The sequence below is a fragment of the Maylandia zebra genome, linkage group LG1 (genome assembly GCF_041146795.1).
Source record: "Maylandia zebra isolate NMK-2024a linkage group LG1, Mzebra_GT3a, whole genome shotgun sequence".
In the NCBI taxonomy this organism is placed as follows: Eukaryota; Metazoa; Chordata; class Actinopteri; order Cichliformes; family Cichlidae; genus Maylandia; species Maylandia zebra.
Window position 1 is genome coordinate 23,942,767 of NC_135167.1, and position 15,772 is coordinate 23,958,538.

General features: G+C 39.5%; 2 protein-coding genes across 2 annotated transcripts; both read left to right on the forward strand.

Annotated features, from left to right (window-relative positions):
* Positions 1–5,751: 5,751 nt before the first annotated feature.
* On the forward strand, positions 5,752–9,027 carry LOC143419771 (uncharacterized). Its single transcript, XM_076888535.1, has 6 exons — positions 5,752–6,009; positions 6,812–6,902; positions 7,352–7,596; positions 7,701–7,759; positions 7,887–7,926; positions 8,029–9,027. Exons 1-6 carry the CDS (start codon positions 5,922–5,924, stop codon positions 8,151–8,153), a joined length of 648 nt encoding a protein of 215 aa, XP_076744650.1. The 5' UTR covers positions 5,752–5,921; the 3' UTR covers positions 8,154–9,027.
* Positions 9,028–13,030: 4,003 nt separating this feature from the next.
* LOC143421519 (uncharacterized) lies at positions 13,031–15,483 on the forward strand. Its single transcript, XM_076873170.1, has 5 exons — positions 13,031–13,217; positions 13,340–13,476; positions 13,834–13,892; positions 14,127–14,187; positions 15,283–15,483. The coding sequence occupies exons 1-5, from the start codon at positions 13,126–13,128 to the stop codon at positions 15,402–15,404; spliced, it is 471 nt and encodes a 156-aa protein (XP_076729285.1). The 5' UTR covers positions 13,031–13,125; the 3' UTR covers positions 15,405–15,483.
* Positions 15,484–15,772: the final 289 nt, after the last annotated feature.

The following is a 15,772-nucleotide window of genomic DNA, read 5'->3' on the forward strand; positions in this document are numbered from 1 at the left end:
TTCATTCTTTTAGAACAAATCAAGCTCCGCCCCCTGGAAAGGAAAAATTGGCTGCACTGTCCGCCATTTTTGTCTCTCGCTTTGGAAAATCTACTACCATCTGGAGTTTTACACTTGAAGGTAAATAAGATTTTAAAGCTAACACACCAGTGAGAAAGAGTGTAGACCCTTTATATATGTGGACTTTTACTGGGGTGTTGTTATTTTACAGGTATGTGGGCTGTTTATCGAAAACCATGAAAGGCCAATGTTAGCTAGCTCCAGTTAGCTAATGGTAACCGAAATTATGCGATAAGCAAATTAGTAATTAACATATATAATGTGAGTTAATATTGTTTGTATATGACTAGTTTGTTGAAACATGTCTGCTGCCAATGTGACTGCTCACACACGGTAATATTACCAGCACATAGCCACAGCCGCTATAAACATGCTGAAAGGTCAATCTAGCTTCTGTAGTCAGCAGCTGGAAGACTCAACACAGACCCAAGATTCAGTGTAACGGTTATCTAAATGTTGTGTGTCCTGTTTGTAAGCCCAGAAAAAGAAATTAAATAAAATGACGGCCTTGAGCTTCAAGCTAATGTAAGCGCAATGCTATAGCATAAAGCGACTAATGCAATGATGAGGTTGTTAAATTAGTAAAAACACAGTAAATATATCCAACATGAATCATTTATATTTTTGGTCTAAACATAATTAAGTCTCACGCCTTTCACTTGTTTTAGAAGGATGTTCAGTCTTTTAAAACCAGTCATATCAAAATAACAGAAAATAGTTATGTTTTCTGTTGAAACTCCACCCCCCCCTCCCCCTGCTAATGTGCATTAGCTTTTTTTCAATGTGTGCCCAGTCACATTCGCTTGTTTTTTCTCAGTGAATACAGACTAAGAAAACTTGTGTCCATTTAGTTAACTGGTTGTACCTAAAATGTTTTAGTTAAACAGTTAAATAAGCTAGTTTGCCATGGGGTGTGCTCTGTGTGTGTTGGGGGGGTGTCTTCACTAAAGTGGGTTTATTTAGGGCATGACACCTATGCAGTACTCATTAGGAGAGGAACTGCGTGACGTGGGGCTTTATTTCATGTTCTGGGGCAGTGAATGTAATGTACTGATAACATGTTACAGACACACAAAAACCCAACAAATTATTTTAACTGATTTATAGAGAGACTGAGAGGAGGGCTTAAAGAGATAAAAATAATGACAGTATAAATATGTTAAATTTATTTTTTCTGTATCGATATATGATGCTTATCCCTGCTGAAGGGCAGATTGGTGTTGCTTCAGAACAATTCTCTAGCGCTGTTATGTAGAGGTGTTACAGTTAATGTTTTAATAACATTATTTTATTTACTAGTGAAGATTTGCATATGTTATCTCACATTCTGTAAGGTAAATTTTCTGGAAAGGTCAAATTAACTAATTTAACTAAGTATTAATGAAAGACCTTGATGTGTATATGACAATAATAGATGTAGTTTATGGGTCATTTGGCAGAACTGCAAAATGGCCAGAAGGAGGCAACTGCTGTGGTTGCAAACAGGCTTTGGGTGGTATGGAAGTAAAGGCAACTATGGAACTGCTCAGCAACATGGGACCCATAGCTAATAAATAGTAATATGACAAAAAATAACAACTTTGTGTGGATGTAACCTTGTGAGATTTGAGATTTTGACAGCATTTTTATGTGACAACTTCTCTTTTTAGATAAATGCAGAGTTTAAGCGCATTACCACCATGCCACTGCAGTCCATATTACTCTCGCAGATAGATGTGCTATCTGACAAACTAATAAAGGTCTTCAAAAGGCGAGGAGGACAAATAGGAAGAAGACTTCAGAACATTCTGGAGCCCACGGCCCAGGTAAGAAAAAAATTAATTTGTGTATACACTTTAGGGAAAATAATAATTTTAACAAAATGCTGCTTGTCACTCTATGCCAGGAGTATGTTGAAAATCACCTGGGATTTTCACAATTTACCATGGGTGCGTTTTTTGTTTGTTTTTTTCCTTTACCTGCATTAGAACTATGTGTGGAGTTCATAGTTGAACACCTCTCTATGCTCTGACAGTATTCTGCGTCTTTGCATGGAGATTTCACTTCATGCATTACCTTTTTAAGCATTCTGAGGACTCAAATCACATGCTGTAATGAATCCATTTTTTTTTTCACCTAATGTGTTAATGTTAATATTTTTTGGAATAGTGACACAGATTAAAATAAGATTTGGTATAATGTTCTTTAACCAGTGTTCTGTTTAATAAAATTTTGGAATTCTGCATTTTCTAGGCCACAGATGAAGCCATTATTCAACGATCTAATAAGGAAACAACCATGGGAATTTACATCATAAAGTCAAGAGATGCCAATGGCAGCCCTGAGGACATCAGGATAGTCCTTGAAGGCCAGAGAGTCTGGCAGGATTTGGATAACTATACCCTAGCAGCTGCAATGCTGTTTGGACTAATGTACACTTTGAACCTCACCTACCCACTGGAAAAGTATACCTTTGAGGTATTATAGAAACTGGTTATGGAGCTCAAAAGGAACAGCCTTTCAAAGAAGGCCCAGGTTTTCAGGACCAGATTGTACGATTGAACAGTTTTCCAGTTATGATGTGGGAACAACATGTTTACCTCTTCGAATATGTACCATCCTTTGTTTTAAGCCAGCACTGGTAAAGTTGCAGTACATAGTGAAACTTATTTTTCTGGCACTTTTCAACTTGGGGCCTTTATTACTGCAGTTTTCACTTTTCAAGCCATGGCTCTTTTAAAAAAAAATTCTAACTTTGAATTTCCATTTTTCTCAATGGAAATGGTGCCTTGCACCAATTTCACCAGTTTGCAATTTTTTTCCCAAGGTGCACCACTACAAACAGATTGCATCGTCTAGTGATTGTGATGTTTAATGATAGAAGCAAGCCAATACTAATCAGTTTAGGTCTCTTGGTTTTGTGCCTGTGGGTTATAATGATATTTTAAGTCTCTTCTTTGTGTCATTTTAATAATTACACCCCTGTTGCCATATTACCTTATGGCTCTTACATTTAAAAAACTATTTTTTACATAAGCGCGATGTCATAAGGCCCCACAAGGTTGAATTCAGGTTACAGCAGATAACTTTGAGGAATGTTGTGGAATGTTTTTCAAGAGATGCATTGTACAAATATGACTCATGTATATTTTGGAAGCCTGAATTGAAAGTCCATTGTTACAACTGTGTAGTATTTTCAAAAATACAGGTCATTGTTCAAAAATGTTTTGCTTATTTCTTTGATTGAGAGAAAGTGTACAGTACATACAGAAAAATCAGCCTTAATGTAGTTTTATATATTGAACACTCAATTATATATTAGATTATATATTATATATTAGAAATTTGTTATAAAATAAGCTTACCATAAAATAATCTTGTCAATATAACACATAGTAGTCCAATACAATTAACACAAATAGTTCATGTCTGATAAACAAGTGGTTTCTATAAATATTTGACCGGAATGAAGTGCAACCGATTACAATGATTTATGTTTATCCCACTGATTATTTTTTTCAGTGTAGACTGTTATCTTCATTTTAGATGTCAAAGTATTTGCGGCTCCCAGTATTTTCTTTTGCGTGGAAATCACGTCCAAATGGCTCTTTGGGTGCGGTTGCTGACCCCTGAGGTAGACCATTGAGCATATTGCATCTTGTTTTTTAACTTACTCAATTAGCAGATTTCACTGGAAATTTTTATTTAATTGTCACGGTCTGGCTGGCAGACCATGGGGATGAGGAAAGTAGGACCCAAAACGCAGGACTCTGCGATGCCACAGTGCACTTTAAATAAAGTGAATAGACGGGTTAGTCCAACAATTAACTCAGAGATGCAATTTGCCAATGGTGCTCATCCCTTGCTCCCAGTGCGTCCCGTGCTGTAGCTCCCTTAGTGTGTGTGCTCCCCAACTCGCTTCTTCGCCCGACTTTCCTGGAGGAAGAAGGACAATCCACAATTAGCCACACGCCTAGCACAGACTATACCGGTCAGGAGTAATAATCCCACGTCGACTGTCGCCGCGAGTCCAGGTTAAATACCTCTTCCTAGCCGGGAGGGATGATTACCACCAGCTGGTCAGGTAATCAGCTGCAGGTGGGCCAGCAACAGCGAAGAGGGACTCCCGATGACGACAGTCGCCCGGACACGCCTCTCCCACGACGCGCGCTTCCGTCAACAGCCCCGAGGACCGGGGAGAGAGAGAGAAGCAGACACACGCGCGCACACACACACTCTACATACTCTACATACAAATGTGGACAGAACAGTAGACGACACTGCTCTCGGACCCCTGAGTCCTCCAGAGCCGGTCCGTGACATTAAGATATATGCTATATGAATTTTGACAATATGATGCGGTGTTTATAAAGGGACTGAGAAGGAAAGGTAAATTTCGAGCAAATGTCATAAAAAAAAAACAAAACAGATCTACGCTCACACCTTTGCGCGTGCGCACACGAAGTGCTGCTCTTATGGAACGCGCGTGCGTTATATTCGATTTGTGCATGTGTCTGTTTGTAACGTCACTGAAAAAGCTGCGGTTTGAAATTTTTCTTCTGCACCTAAATTTTCTGTTTCAGATTAGTGATGGGATTTCCGGCTCTTTTTAGATAACCGGCTCTTTCGGTTCGGCTCACTAAAAAGAGCCGGCTCTTTCGGCTCCGAACCGGCTCTTCAGGTTGTTTTGTTGCTTTAATTTATTTATTATTAACAGTATTATAAAATTATGCACAAAAGGAATTACTAACGTAAAAAAAGTGGTTTTATTTATATATGTTTATATATAAATATATGCGGTGGTCCCTAGAGTCAAAACACGTACAAACTCCAAGACACATTTCTAGCATGAACTGAACTTCCAAAGCAGAGCTACTAGATCACTTAAATTACACAATTGAAAGCATGTGTGTATTGTTTGTGTATTTATACACAGGCACTCATATATATTCAAATAATTTAAAAAAAATTGTCATTTACCTGTTACTACCACACAACAAATCCAGTCATTGGTACTTGCTGGCTTGTGTAGCCACTCGGTAACAAAAGTTCAACACTGCCCCCAGCATCCTGGAGCACTTCTGTTGTCTTTTGTACGTGTTTTGAGTTTTTATGTGCTTCTGAGTTTTTACGTGTTTTGGAGTTTGTATGTGTTTTTACGTGTTTTGGAGTTTTTACGTGTTTTGGAGTTTGTACGTGTTTTTACGTGTTTTAGAGTTTTTACGTGTTTTGGAGTTTGTACATGCTTCCGAGTTTGTACGTGATTTGAAGTTTGTATGTGCTTTATCTCTAGGGGCCACCGTAAAAATACTTTTATTTATTCACTCCACATAAAATGTAATAAATAAATCATATAATACAAAAATCAACTATTCACATTTCAACTTTTAACTATTTAAATTTTCAGCTTTTTCCTTTTACAAATTTAAAGTGAAACAACACAAAACACTGCAAACCACAACACAATTAAATATAAATTAAAATATGAAAACAAAAAGAAACATGGACATTCTCTGTCAAATGGACCTGCATGAATAAACTTTCTGAATCCTTTATCATCTGCAACTGAAAATAGTTGTGGATGATTACTATACCTTTCTAATGTGACGTTGTTGTCCCTGGCTCTCTTTCTCTCTCTCCCCCTCTGGATCTGTTCCTGTGCTACTGAGTTTAACTACTGCCCCTCCCCCCTCTGCCCAGCGTAAAGCACAAGGCTGGCATGCTGAGTGAAGCAGAAAAAAAGTGCGAGAGAGAGGGTGAGAGAAAGAAAAAAAAAAAAAACACACGTGACGGCTCGCAATAAGGAGCCGGCTCGCGTCGTTCACGTCAAAGAGCCGGCTCTAAGAGCCATTTCGTTCGCGAACGACCCATCACTAGTTCAGATGAGTTCAGTGAGAAGCGCTAAACGTCCAAATTTACGGAAAAGCACACTTAGCGATTCAGTTTCTTCAACTTTCGTTTTAAGTGAAGGTAAGTGCAATCTTTAGACTAAAAATCAACAAGTACAAAAACAGAGTATGTTTTGGCTTCACATCTTACTTTTAATATATGTGTTTCAAATCTGAACATTTTAAAAATGATATCCAGTTGATTATGTCAGAAAAGCACTTTTTAGTAGCTACATTCTACTGTAAAGGTGATTTTACTGCTTACCTGTTAGACGCAGCTTGTCTGATAAAAATTGATTTCCTTTTGTATATTAACTATAAAAACAAAGAGTTTTTAATTCTTAAAGACCCTTTTATACGATTTTAGGCCAAATTCTATATTAACTATAATAAATAAATATCTATCTATCTATCTATAAACAATGAGTTTTTAGTTCTAGTGTGAATGTCTCTAAAGACTTTGACAGGATTTTGGGCCAAATTCATTTAGTTGCTTTGACTCTTTCTTTACTGCTGTGGTGATTTCCTCTTTTTCTGAATTTTAACAGCTACATTGTGAACAAACAAACTGACATGTGAAAGAGATTTTTTTGCAAGAAAATGTTGTGATCTGTTGCTATGATATGAATCATAACAATATCACGCTTTGTTTTTGAAGACACTGGGAAAATAAAATTCTGTATTAAGAGCGGATTTCATAAATGGGTGTGATTCAAATATTATTCTGTTCATTAAAAAGAACAAGCTGGCACCGTGAAGTTTATATCTAAGAGAATCTGCACTGATTTGCTTCTGATGGAAACATGCTCAAATCATAGTTATGAAGTCTGATAAGCTTTGCGTTAGAGACTCACTTAACCCCATGTTTCCCTTTCATTTTACAGCCATGTTGAGAAGAAGCCAAAGACTTCAGTCTAATGGCTATTACGGCAGCCAAGGAGAGCCGTTAATCTCCTACAAGGAGACTTTACACAGGTTAGTGCTGGTCTACATGTTCTTTGTTGTCATCCACTGACATAAATGGTAAATGGCCTGTATTTATATAGCGCTTTACTAGTCCCTAAGGACCCCAAAGCGCTTTACATATCCAGTCATCCACCCATTCACACACTGGTGATGGTAGCTACATTGTAGCCACAGCCACCCTGGGGCGCACTGACAGAGGCGAGGCTGCCGGACACTGGCGCCACCGGGCCCTCTGACCACCACCAGTAGGCAACGGGTGAAGTGTTTTGCCCAAGGACACAACGACCGAGACTGTCCAAGCCGGGGCTCGAACCGGCAACCTTCCGATTACAAGGCGAACTCCCAACTCTTGAGCCACGATCGACATAGATGCATGTTTTGTAATCATAATCCATTTGTTCCTCCATGTACATTTTTTCTTACATGATTTTGTTTTTTCTATTCTGAATTTTTAAAAGGCGACAGCCCCGTCCAGTCCCTGACAATAACGACCAAGACACAGTTGAATACAACACTGATGACTGTGACACTGTGGACTACAACTACGATGACTGTGACACTGTGGACTACAACTATGATGACCGTGACACTGTGGACTACACCACTGATGATTTTATTGACTACAGTAGTGGCAGCAGCAGAGGTCTCTTTAGAGCCATCAAGGCATTGGGACTTTTGGTCCTCATGCTGGCCTTGTGTTTTGGTAAATGATCTCCTTCCACAAACAATTACAGTCTTTCTAGTACTATGTGCTTTTCTTCTGGATTAAGCTTCTCTTCTTATTCTGTGTTTCTCTTCATACACCAGGATTGATTTTCAGTATTAGAGGGCTGAAAATGGACTTTTCCACCCCGTTCATGAGTGAGGTATGAAAAACATATGAGGCTCATAATATGAAATGTACTTTTTTGCTGAAAATTTATTTAGATAATGCCAGTTTAATATTGTCATAAAGCTGTTACGTAAACGTAAATGGTCTCTTCTCAATTGTAGTACTCGGTGGACAGGCAGGTACAAGACATTCAGGATACCCGTGAGTACACTCTACCATTAGACACATGCACATAGACTTTTCTTACTTTGCTATCTGTATATCCTCCCTCATAATAATCACCATCTTTTTTTTGTCTCTCAGGACCACAGTGTAGATTTCATCCGCTACATCACGCTGCATCTACTGAACAAGTGGGGCAATTGCGAGGATTCGTGTCTACGCAGCTTTCGAGTTCAAAGAAAGCTGGCACAACCAAATTCCCATGAAACCATCTTTAAAAGAAAAGAGAGGAAAAATGTGAAAGTGAATCAGGCTGCAACACATATTTAAATATTGTATAAGGGAAAAAATGTCCATTTAACCCATTTTTTTCCTCAAGCGAATGTCCATCCTACCAGGTAAGACATGTCTGATTAAGATGTTTGCAGTCTGATTCACCTCACCCCCAACCAGCCGTGGCAGAGGGCTTGCCCCTCCCTGAGTCTGGCTCTGCCAGAGGTTTCTTCCTGTTAAAAGGGAGTTTTTCCTCTCCACTGTTGCCAAGTGCTTGCTCAAAGGGGATCATCTGATTGTTGGGGTTTTTCTTCTCTTATATTGTAGGGTTTTTACTCTACATATACAGTGCTTAACAAATTTATTACATCACCTGTCATAGAAATAAGAACACCCCAAATTCTTACATTAGGTGATGTTCAACTAACTTTGTTAAGCGCTGTGTTATTGTGAATTGGCCCTCAAATGGAACTCATTTGGACTGAATTAAATTTCTTGTAAAACATAAAAATTCTCTAAATTGTCTCCACTGGAAATTTAGAGATATTTTTAAAACAACACGAATAAAATTTTAAGAAGAAGAAATTTTTCATGTCTTTTGGTATTCTTAATTGTCAGTGTATATTAAACAAGCGTGATAAGGCCGGGGTCTTTCTGTGTGGAGTTTGCATGTTCTCCCCGTGTCTGCGTGGGTTCCCTCCGGGTACTCCGGCTTCCTCCCACCGTCCAAAGACATGCAGTTTGTGGGGATAGGTTAATTGGATAATCCAAATTGCCACTAGGTGTGAATGTGCGAGTGAATGTGAGTATGAATGGTTGTCTGTCCTTGTGTGTTAGCCCTGCGACAGACTGGCGACCTGTCCAGGGTGTACCCCGCCCCTCGCCCCATGACAGCTGGGATTGGCTCCAGTACCCCCCACGACCCTGAAAGGGATAAGCGGTAGCAAATGGATGGATGGATGAATTTTGCAGATTTCACTGGAAATTTTTATTTAATAACCCCAAATTTGGACTTATTGATAACAGAAACAAGCTTCTACACTCATTTTATTTAGTTCTGTTAATTTCAAAACAAAGCTTCTTTTCCTTTTTCTTGACTAATGGTGTCACCTCCTGTAAGTTGGCATGACTTTTGAGTCATATGTATAAATTCTAAATGAGTGAAAGTCAGGGACTGGGCCAGATCGGACGGTCTGAGGCAGCTTTGTTCTGGTCTCCACCTCTGTGTGGAGTTGCTTCCTTTAGCTCATCCACTCACATCTGCAGGTAGTTTGAAATCAAGAGGCTGTGCATTTAGGAGCTGTGGTGATAGATCTCCACCAGTTTGTATTCCTGCCATGGTAGTAAATGGGCTCTGTCTCTTGTCTTCATTTCTCTGCGTTTACTCTTTAGTAACTTTTGTATATTATCTTCTCTGTAGAACTACACACCTGCTACTATATAACTCATCTGGAAATCTTACCTCTCCCGTCTCAAAGAAGACCCACCCAGCTCCCCCTCTTCCCAGCAGCACTTTGAAAACAAATACTGAAAACACGAATCCCACCATCTGGCTCTGTTTTTGGGGCTCAGTAACAGTCGAATCATGGCACTGAAAATTCTTTTTTAATGGTATCCGTCATGTTCTCTAGGAAGTGGTTGGAGAGCTCAACCTCACAGCTGTGTAAACTTTCATGTGCTCTTCTACTAAAAACACTTAAAGTGCTTTACACAACTTGCCTCATTCACCCAGAAGATCCATTAGAGCTGATTGAGGAGCATCAGGGTGCAGAAGTAAGCTTGAGAGAAGGTGAGAAAGAAAAGACACAACCAACATGAGCACAGGGACAAACTAGGGTCACACACAACTTTATACAAGTAAAGACACACATACATGTACAGTAGTGCAAAGAATATTATGTAAAGCCGCTCGACAATAGTGGAAAGTATACCAATAAAGTGTATCAATATGAGTCAAAGTGTGCGTCTGCAGTTCAGCATCAACAAATAAAGTTAACAGGAGTTCATGTGACTAGTTCACATGACATAGAAATCAGCTTTTAAACAGAGTGCAGTTATGGGTTTCTTCAAATATTAACTAGGTGACAATAAATGTCACCCACAGATCCACCAATTAAACTGCAAACAAGATATGATCAGCGTTAATTGTTCACTGTTTCAAAAGAAAATAAAGTCCTTGTTATAACATGTCTGTGACACAGATGTTTTTGAAGCTGTTGTTAAAGTTGTTTACACCAACGTTTAAATCTAATACAACAGGAAGGAAGAGCAAAAATGGTCACAACTATTACTAACAGTGTGACTCACAGTAGTAATTGCTTCATTCAATCTGCCACATCAGAGCACTCTACCTGAAAAAAGAACAGCAGGTGTGTTTTTGTAACATTTTTTAAAGAAAAAAAAACAGTGCCCCTTATAATCCTGTGTGCCCTATGTATAAATTCTGGTTGTGTTTACTGACCTCGAAACGATTGTATGTGGTACACGGCGCTCGATCTGTCAAATGTTTCAGTACGACTTTGCTAAGCTACGAAGCCGCACCGCTTGATGGATTGTCGGAGCATTACGGCTATCGTAGGCAGGAGCCTTGCGGAGGCTGAAAATGGCCGAAACGCCCGATGAATCCAAGGTCCACTACTGACGATATGATAATCTAGATCAGATCTCTAATCCCTAAACCTATCCAAGGAAGAAAAAATGACAGATTAGCCTGGGTAAAAGACTGAAAGTTGAGGCACACAACGATGTGTGCTGCTGGGAAAGTTTCTGGGCTACCTTTCCTCATAACAGCCATCCCTCAAGAGTCTCTCCATTTAAATCGATGCATTATCAGGGACTGTAACATCTAGTCCTTTTTACTGAATCAGCAAACATCATTCCTGTCACAAGGCAGAAGCTGCAATCACCTTTTGCCAAACTTACATATCTTATATTCACCCAGTTAAAAAGTGTCATTGACATTAAAAAGTGTTTTTTAAGAGTGATCTGGCCAAGAGCAGGGCTCTAGACTAACTTTTCTCCATGGGGCGCACCGGCACAAAAGTTAGGCGCACTCAAATTTTTCAACCGCATTGCTCAACACCGCAGTTTTACATGTGCACTTTTTGGGGGGGGAAGTTGCAGTCCATACAGACAATATTCATTTCTAAATTATTAACTAACAATCTTGTGCTTTAAGTGTTTTGTCAATATTGTAGAAAATGTTAAACTTAATCATCATCTCGGCCTCCTCTGACAACCTGTTTGCTGTTGCATGCTGCTGAAAGGCAGTGGGGAGAGGGGACACTTGGACAGTGCATTTATTGCAGCATATAATGTGTTTTCTGGATACACTGTGCTTTTTCAGCATTCAAAGACTGACTGCACTGTGTCAGAGCACTGGCTATGAATTTCAGACGGATCAGGCCTTAACTTAACAAAAAAGTTATCAATAGTTCTTTTCATCTTTTCTTGTTACTCACAGCTACATCCACTTCTGTCGGGCCTAGGCTGCTCACTAGGGCTGGGTATCATCACTGATTTCTATAATCCATTTGATTCCGGTTCTCAAAGTCCCAATTCGATTCAATTTAGCCTCAGACAGTCAGAAATATTATAATTCTGATCATTTATCAGTACTGATACATGTGTGACTTCATCAGAATTGTGAACATCACAGCAGATGCCTTTGTGTCAAAGTAACTGAGAATAAAACACAGAAAAACATTAAGGAGATTTTTCTGGCCTGGCTTTTTATAGCAGATAACCTTAAAAATATTCTGAAATATTCTGTAATTTTGCATAATTTTAAAAAGTTTAAATCTCTTCAGTATTGAACAGCAGAAATTAGGCTTTCCTGTCCAAGGTCATTTAAGTGAAAAAAGAAAAAGAAAAGAAAACGACAGTGGCCGACAGCGCTGTAAACAACGGTAGACTGGTGGGTAATAAGAGAATGAATAATGCAGAAAACAGAGATTTGAGACGGGAAACTGTTCTTGAAGTACAAAGAGAGAGAGAGAGAGCTGTGCATTAGGTGTGATTTTTATCGTGGTGGAAGCAAAACAGCAAAAGTCAGAGGGAATTCATGACGATGTTTATCAAATGTGAAGCGCAGTTTGCTGCTTGTTTTGCTGCTGGCTCTGCAAATTTTGGTTGGATAGAGACAAAACCTGCAGCTCAGAATCAGCGCAAAACTATTTCAACAACCACCAAACAGCAAATGAGAGCAGGTACACGGATTCCACACAAAGACGTAAACACAGAGCGGACCCGATGCATCAGAATCGGTGAGCTCCGACAGCGTGTCCGTCTACGGGCCGTCGGGTGAGAATGCCGAGAAAGACAAAGCTGATTCTGATGCGTCGGGTCCACTCTGTGTTTACGTCTTTGTGTGGAATCCGTGTACCTGCTCTCATTTGCTGTTTGGTGGTTGTTGAAATAGTTTTGTGAGCTTTAATCTGAGAATCTGGCGTTTCTGACAAAACACAGTTATATTTAAAGCTACTCACCTCCCTCTATCCATCTGCACTTTCAACTGGACCACGGCCAAATAGAGAGGTCCCGCCCTTGACTATCTCTGATTGGTTTGGTCCATGAGAGGGGCATAATGTGTGTCTGTTGTTGACCACACGGAGAGTTGCATAAATTTTTTTTGTTTTTTTGTTACCCAAACAGTTGGTGCAACCAAATATTTTTTTTAGTCGCACCAGTGAAAAATTTGGTCGCATTTGCGACCAAATTGGTCGCACTCTAGAGTCCTGCAAGAGGATAGCAGAAATGGCAACAAATATAACAATAAAGATATTTTAGTTGGCATAGAAGGACTAATGTGTATTACCAAAATAAAGAGCCTGTAATGTCTTCTTTAACAGATCCGCGAACCAGGTCCGGATCGGAGTCCACTTGCACAGCGAGTCTGGAACTTGATTTGGATCCAGTCGTTTCCCAGCTCATCCGAACCGGATCCGCTGTTGATTATAAGCTAGAATGATGCCCGCTAATGTTTGGCTCGAGTGTCCTAACGGCTATTATGGTTGCCAAGGAGAGCCCTTAATCTCCTACAAGGAGACTTTACACAGGTTAGTGCTGGTCTACATGTTCTTTGTTGTCATCCACTGACATAGATGCATGTTTTGTAATCATAATCCATTTGTTCTTCCATGTAGATTTTTTCTTACATGATTTTGTTTTTTCTGTGCAGAGTTTCCAAAAGGCGACGGCCCCGTCCAGTCCCTGACAATATTGACCAAGACACAGTTGAATACAACACTGATGACCGTGACACTGTGGACTACAACACTGATGATTTTGTTGACTACAGTAGTGACAGCAACAGAGGTCTCTTTAGAGCAGGGCTGCCCAATCCCAGTCCTCGAGAGCTACTATCCTGCAGCTTTTAGATGCATCCCTACTCCAACACAGCTGAATCAAATGGTTTGATTACCTCTTCAGCATGCCATCATGTTTGGCAAAGGCCTGATAACAAGCCATTCATTTGATTCGGGTGTGTGGGAACAAGGATGCATCTAAAAGCTGCAGGACGGTAGCTCTCGAGGACCGGGATTGGGCACCCCTGCTTTAGAGCCATGAACGCATTGGGACTTTTGGTCCTCCTGCTGGCCTTGTGGTAGTACTACGTGCTTTTCTTCAGGATTAAGCTTCTCTTCTTATTCTGTGTTTCTCTTCATCCACCAGGATTGATTTTCAGTATTGGAGGGCTGAAAATGGACTTTTCCACCCTGTTCATGAGTGAGGTATAAAAAACATATTAAGCTCATAATATATTCCATGAAAATTACTCAGATAATGCCGTTTTATTATATATTATTATTAAATAGACTTTTCAATCCAGAGTACTTCGAGATTAGCACCCGCTGCTATCTGTATATCCTCCCTCATAGTAATCACAGTATTCCTAAATTTACCATCCTTTCAAGAGTTAAAAAACTTTTGTCCGACTAACCCATCTTGTTTTTTTTGTCTCTCAGGACCACAAAGTAGATGTCATCCACTCCATCACACTGCATGTGTTGAACAACTGGGGCAATCGTGAGTATTCTTGTCTGTACAGCTTCCGAGTTCATTCCTTATGTATAAAAGAAAAGAGAGGAAAAATGTGAAAGTGAATCAGACTCCAAAACATATTGAAATAATTGTATTAGATCCAAAACATCCGGAAGCATAAACACAAATAAGCACACACACAGAAAGGGGGTAAGCAGAGAAAACAACAAAACACTACACACGGAAAATAAACATATTTATAAGGACCTCCCGAGGAGGACGACCCATGAGGATCGCCAGCCCGAGGTAAGTACAAAAAGACATAAGTCCTGGGTCCCCAGATCCAGGCCATGATATAAAGTGGTCAGTGTAACTGTTCTCCCAGGCAGTATTATAAAGGGTAGTATCCAGGCATCCATGAAAAGGAAGATTTATAAGGTTGAGGTGAGTTAGAAGTAAGCTAGCCAGCTGACATGATATATTTTGTACCGGCTAATGTATTTAATAAAACGCACACACGCACATACAACACTGCTAAAACAGTGGAAGTAAACAAAATTGAAAATCTCCATAACAGAGTTTTTTGGAGAGTTAGTTATGTTAGCCTAGTTGAGATTATCTATCTGCCAGGTGACTAGCTACAGTGGTGCCAGTACACACAGCAGCACTGCAAGTGTTTGTTAGAATGTTTAGGGTAAGCATTAACTTTCTTTCAATGTACGTGCATGTTGAGGGTCAGTCAGTGAGGTTCAGCTCCTGGGAGTGCCCGATTGGCAAAGATAAGTGCCATCATATGGCTGCATTGTTGATTTGGGTGGAGAAGAATGTGTATGGCACTGATGTGGAATGTGTATAGAAGAGCGTGAAATTATCCTAAGCAGAAGAAATTACTGCCAAGAGAGTGTCTGACATGACACCATCAACAACACAAGGTCAGTTATTCATTTAAAATTCACTCTTTGTTCTAATTATTCTCTTAATTTTACTTAAAGCATTGTGTTTAATATTGAGACACACATGTAGTGAACATCAAAAAATTTAAAGTGTTCTTTAAGTGAAGAGTCCTATATAAATGCTCGATAGTATCTGATCTTAAAATTACTACTTATTAAAAGTATTTTTTGTTTTATTTTATTTCAGCTGGAATCAAAAGACCTGTCACCCAGGAGGACAAAGAATGGGCAATGGCATCTCTCTCAAAACTTCAGCGTTTTACAGGGATGGGGTGGATTTTGAGTCCAGAAGGCCCTCAGGGAATTTGATATTTACTTTAACACATGGTATAAATTATACAGTTATGTAAACTCCTGTAAACTACAGATCATTGTGTTTGCCTCCACTGTCCCCACTTTAATTTTATATGTATTTTGTGTACTCTACACTCGACTTTGTCTACTCTGTGGTCAAGTTTGCTTGGTCCCATTAAAACCTTTAAAATCCTTTTGCTTTAAATCTTGACTCTACCAACAAAGACATTTGATGGAGTGCTAAGGAACCTGCGATTTGCCCAAGCAGAAGACAAGGCTAATTATTTACTGGCATCACTGGCTGTGTCTAAGGAAGAGGAGAAACAGGTCAAGGAAGCAACAGTTGGGCAAACGAAGAATGCATTGAAGTAAGAAAGTGCCTT